The sequence below is a fragment of the Toxorhynchites rutilus genome, chromosome 2 (assembly GCF_029784135.1).
Source record: "Toxorhynchites rutilus septentrionalis strain SRP chromosome 2, ASM2978413v1, whole genome shotgun sequence".
NCBI lineage: Eukaryota > Metazoa > Arthropoda > Insecta > Diptera > Culicidae > Toxorhynchites > Toxorhynchites rutilus.
Window position 1 is genome coordinate 101,698,225 of NC_073745.1, and position 6,000 is coordinate 101,704,224.

Consider the following 6,000-nt stretch of genomic DNA (forward strand, 5'->3'; position numbering starts at 1 on the left):
TTTATAGAATATTTTGACGGATTCGTATGTTTTGAAGGTTTACAAAGTCCACCTTCTAATGGTGTCAACGCGCCCTCATTTGAGCTAACTTTTAATCAATCGCCAGATGATAGTTTGGTACGTATTCAGACCTTTTCTGGATTATGACACATACAAATATTGTAAACACCATTTATATCAGATTTATATATCTAAATTATGTAATTGATGCATCTCGATGACCTCAATTTTGATCATGGTTTGTTCGATGCCCTGATGTTGGCAATAAAAAATACAACATCTACTCTGAAATTCGATTTTCTTCATTCAAAAATGGTGATTTCTAAAACCGATTAAACCGGACAATCTTTGAAAAAACATTTAAAAAAATGAACAATTGGAACGCCTTATGGTATTATTAGCAATTAGAGACTGGGGGCTTTCCAACGAACCCAAACTCGTCTTGATTACATGTGTGATTTTCAAAAAGAAAAATCGATTTGCATTATTTGCTAGTTGCGTGAAAACACCCAAAATCGGACAAACCAACATTAAGGTAAATAATGAGTTTTCTAACATTAGTATTACATACGTTGTGACACGATGTAGACAAATATTCCCGAATATGAATGACGCTCTGAGCCTAGCGGTCAATGTTATTCTAGAAGATAACTTTTGATGAAAAACATGTTTCCATACATATGATCAAATCTGAACTATTTCAAAGCTAACGAACTAATTTTAGTTGTGCACAATGTTTGCTTGTACTCTACGTTCTCTGAATAACCAGTTAGGATTATTGAGTAATGTTTTCTGAGTACAAAGTTCAAATTTTGTTTCGAGGGGTCTTTCATTTATTTTTATTATTTTGACTGATGTTTTGATAAATCCTGCCAAACTTCTCATCGATTCGTTTATCTTGGTGTAGATAGTTGTTAACTCTTTTAATTTTACTGCAATTTCATTTGGGACAGATCATGTTGGGTCTTGAATTAGAATCTACAAAACACAAGAGTTGGCAATTGAATATTGGATGCTCAATTGTTGAATTCACTTATTGCACTATGAATTCTGTATAAAATCATCATGTAAGTCTCGAAATGTGCTTTACAAACTTCTCAATAAGTTGTATTAATTTAAATCATGACGTCGAGTCATTTCGGATACTTTTTGTGATGAAACTCATACGAGAGGGGAATCATTATCAATCGAATCAAACTACTAGAGAACTTTTTTCCCAAACTCTTGTCAAACAGATTTGTGGCCCTGAAAAGGGCCGTTGATTTTATGCTACATCACTCGGGATTTACTTGGAGCTGGTATACTTCGTGACGGCCTTGGTTCCTTCGGAGACAGCGTGTTTGGCCAATTCTCCTGGCAGCAGTAAACGAACTGCGGTTTGAATTTCACGAGAAGTTATCGTTGAACGTTTGTTGTAATGCGCCAAGCGAGATGATTCAGCGGCGATGCGTTCGAAAATATCATTCACAAAGCTGTTCATGATACTCATGGCTTTGGATGAAATACCCGTGTCAGGATGGACTTGTTTCAACACTTTGTAAATGTAGATAGCGTAGCTTTCCTTCCTGCGGACCTTCTTCTTTTTCTTGTCGGTCTTGGTAATACTTTTCTGGGCCTTTCCGGACTTCTTCGCTGCCTTTCCACTGGTTTTAGGAGCCATTGCTATGTTGTACCGCTTTTACTGTTCGAGAGGAACTAATGTCGAAAGCAAAGGAAACATCACGTTTTGTGCTCAGTCAGGGTAGAATGTATGACCGTCCCCTTTCGTTTATGTTGTCATTTCATTATATTCGTAGCACCGGCTGAATGGAAGACTAATAATGGTAGAGTAGGTATAAAAGAGGGTTCGCTTTCCGAAAATTTTCATCAGTACAGTTTCGCTCTGCTCGTGAATAATTTCATAATTATATAACAAAAAATGTCTGGACGTGGTAAAGGAGGAAAAGTAAAGGGGAAGGCAAAGTCCCGTTCAAATCGTGCTGGATTGCAGTTCCCAGTGGGTCGTATTCATCGTCTGCTCAGGAAGGGAAACTATGCCGAACGTGTTGGAGCTGGAGCACCCGTTTACCTGGCCGCAGTGATGGAATATTTGGCCGCTGAAGTGTTGGAATTGGCAGGAAATGCCGCTCGTGACAACAAGAAGACCAGAATTATCCCACGTCATCTGCAGTTGGCTATCCGTAATGACGAAGAATTGAATAAGCTGCTGTCGGGTGTAACTATTGCTCAAGGCGGAGTTTTGCCCAACATCCAAGCTGTTCTACTGCCCAAAAAGACCGAGAAGAAAGCTTAAATAAACAACGAATTCGAATTACATGAAAACCGAGAACCCAACCGTCCTTTTCAGGACGACAAAACATTCTTAACTAAGAGTAACAATATTTTTTTTGCCTACGATTTGCCATTTGTTTCGATCAAATCCAATCCTCAGTTACAGTGTACATTAAGATTAGGAAAGCATTTGTTTCAAAAACGATATGAGTACATCGTTACACTAATTTGAAATCTTAATCTAAGCTCAGACGGCATAACGCGGCGAGGAATGTGTCCAGATGAAACCGAATATAGGGACATGAAATCAACACTGGCAAACAGTATTAATTACACAAGCGAAATTTTGTTGGGTAAAACATGATGATCTCACGCAGGTAGTCGAGCTGGCCCAAAGGAACCAAATTTACAGAGGGTATACCAGCTGCCAGAAAAAAAAACATTTCCGTCCATATGTACATATCATTTGTAATTTAGGCATAAACGACCTCTTAGTAGGAAGCAACAAAAAAAAGTAAAAAGGTAGCAAAATCCAGAAGTGCTGCTTTTTTTAAAGAGAAAGGAAAGGGGAATGGATACATAGATAAATGTAGTTGGCTAAATAAAATCATTAGTAATTCTTGATGAGACATCGCAAACTGGTACGCTTGAGTGTACTCTTTCGTACCTCTCAATCGGAAGCCAGCTTAGTCCTTTCAGTTTTTTCATGTTAAACCCTTTAAACCTGCCCTTCGTCGAAACTCTGGGGACAATAGAGTGTCGCCATGTTTCAAGTGATCTCCTCTCTCCACTCTTTCGTTCAGCGGTATCAATACCAGTATCATTAAATGTTAGCTGTAACCCAACACACATAAGTAGCTTCATAGCTATTGATGTCCTGGCATTGATATCGTTGGATTCGATAAGACATAAATATGTTTTTCACCCGACAATGCAATATGAGGGGCTTAGAATGAAAGGCGTGTAAGTGATTTGATCGATTTCTCTACTTCTACTCTCTCTCTTTTTTGGTCATAGCTTAGCTGCAAATACATTCCCAGCTGTATTTGACAATGTGGAAGATAGGTCAGAACCTCACATATCAGATTCTATAGCAAACTTAAATTGGAACGTTTTTGCAATTGAGTTATTAACTAAAGAAAAAGTTGATGAAGAGAAATCGATCAAGTCACTTACACCCCTTGCATTCTAAGCCTCTCATATGTCATAATTCAGCTCGCGCAATTTTTCATATTTTCTGTTGAGACTCAGCCTAGGTTCCATCAAAGTTCACATTTGACAATAGTTCAAACAGAGAAAAAAAAACACATTTTTCAATTTTCACAAACATTTCGATAATGGTTATCATGATAACACGTATACGCAATAGGCCAAACAATGGATTGAAAGCAACGAAAAACCATTATTTGAATTTTATGTGAATATCCAGAATTGAGATTGCAAATTAATTGAAAGTGGATATAAAGTGCCCTGTGTCTCTATCACTTCAAAATTAGATTAGGTTGAAGTAACGATCCTAATAGATATTGTGATCGCTCAGTTCACGTGAATATTGCATGGTTTCTATGCGTGTGAACAACTCTGGCATGAATGTTTGACTTTCGTATAGTTATTCGCTAAATATAATGGTCATACATATACACACTTGTGAAAGAATTTCACTTGTGGAAGAATTGTAAACGGTAAACTATAAACTAATCGGTGGCTTATGGTAACTTTTAACAGTTACAGTTTCGGGGATATTTTTTTATAAAAATGGACAATATCTACAAGAAAACAAGAAAAAGAAAAGGAAGTTTTTAGAAATCCTTTTATAAAAGATTGTATATATATGCCCCATCTAGAAAAAGGCATTAATTCTTAGTTTACCAAGAATTAAGAGACAATAAATATTAGAAATATGCAAACTCTATATTCCAGCACCTTTATCATCTGGTAATTATCTAGAATACGTTATACATTCTTCTCCTTCTCATTCTTCTCACCGAAAAAAATATGTTTACTTCGAGCATGCAGTTATACTATGTTCCGATTCTTACTCCAGTGAAACCACAATCGATTAATACGTTTTTATGTTATTTTTTAGCTCTTTATACTTCCATGAATTATATTCAGTTGCTTACTTTTAATTAATAAAATTTGAATTTTATTAATTGAATTAGAACGAAGATAACATATTTTTAGGAGTTTTTTCATTCAATCATACTCTCTTCTTCAAATAAATGCCAATAAAGCCTGAAAAATACACAATGGCAACGTGTTATGATTTTGCACGCGAGTATAGGAGGGTTAAAGAGACTTTGGACTGTTCATTCGCCTCTAATAAAAAAAAAACACATACAAAGTTGAGGTGTTTCGCATGTAAACTCGACCGTATTATCCTACTACGAGATGCTACGAGTACAGTCATCTTCGAATACATTGCCCCAATCTAAAACGATGCTATAATTGTTTCAATAAACACGAAGAAGTACCTAGGAGTCACAATTCTGCCGAAATTGGGGTGGAAGTCATTGACCCAGTAGCCGACACTGTGAAATTGTAGTGCGCCGTATGAACCGAAATCAGTATATCGTGTAAATTTTTGAATGAATTGATCGACGTCAATGTAGGAAATAATGTTGCCGAATGTCTACATTTTGTTTTCTGCTGATCTAGAAATTCATTTGTTGATCTGTTAGCAATCACAATTTTATTCTTACAATACGATTTCTACGTTCAATTTTTTTTACAATACGAAGATCTATTGTCCTATTCCTGTCATCCTGCACCTGCTCCCACGGCACGTATTACCCATAATTTGCTACACCGTACCTCCACCTAGCCTTGAGCTGATCTTTATCCCTAGCAAAAAATGGTTTGGTTTTTGATTATAGAGATTTCAAACTTTTCAGTTCTTTCGTCTCTAGCCTTGAGAAAGCATCTTGGAAAAACTTTACTCTACTCCTGCACTAATGAGCAAAAAATTAATTTGACAAGCTGCTGTCTCGCGTGTACGCAACTACTCCCAGTGGATCACGCCATGACGATTCCAAAATACGCAAAAAGTTTCAAAAAAAACTATTACCAAACATGTTTTCATTTTATCCGGTTACTTATAACTCACCCGTTCGGGTAAAGCTCTGTATCAGAGATGCCAGATGTGAAGACCTTCATTTAATTTAAAGGCGTTTCGAACACATTCTAAGGTATAACCAGAAGCATTCCGGCCCTTTCCATCCGTTCAGCAATAGTGAGAAGCATTTTACGCACGATACATTGAATTGATACGGCGCGCTGTGATTTTCTTTTCTGCGAATTACGCATCGTCGGTTTCTGGTCAATGACTTCTACTATAATTTCGACAGAAGGGTTCCTCCTCGATTGCTCTTCGTGTCCATTGATCCAATTACGCTCTCTCACGCAACATCCGAACCAGATTGCGAGAGAGGCTAGCTAAAGAAAACAAAACCGAAGTTTTTTGCTATAGAGTATTAGTAGCAAACGCGGAGATCACCAACACAAAATCAATCGAGAGAGATCCACGAATACTTCAGATGAAGAGAAGTTGTTACACCACCACCAAGAACGGTCGCTTATACCGTCCCGCTCGCAATAAGAGCATTATTTTGCGCTGGCTGAATTTAACTAAGAACCAACCAATTTGTAATAATTTGGATAGCGTTTCTCGTGGATGCGGCTGATATAGTTTAAATGGTAGTGTTGTACGGTGTAGGAGGCCACCGTCTA

General features: G+C 37.2%; 2 protein-coding genes across 2 annotated transcripts; one reads left to right on the forward strand and one right to left on the reverse strand.

The window, feature by feature from the left end:
- Positions 1-1,285: 1,285 nt before the first annotated feature.
- LOC129765993 (histone H2B-like) lies at positions 1,286-1,660 on the reverse strand. The gene has a single exon (XM_055766455.1). It carries the CDS (start codon positions 1,658-1,660, stop codon positions 1,286-1,288), a length of 375 nt encoding a protein of 124 aa, XP_055622430.1.
- Positions 1,661-1,918: 258 nt separating this feature from the next.
- On the forward strand, positions 1,919-2,293 carry LOC129765994 (histone H2A). Its single transcript, XM_055766456.1, has one exon. It carries the CDS (start codon positions 1,919-1,921, stop codon positions 2,291-2,293), a length of 375 nt encoding a protein of 124 aa, XP_055622431.1.
- The last annotated feature ends 3,707 nt before the right edge of the window (positions 2,294-6,000 follow it).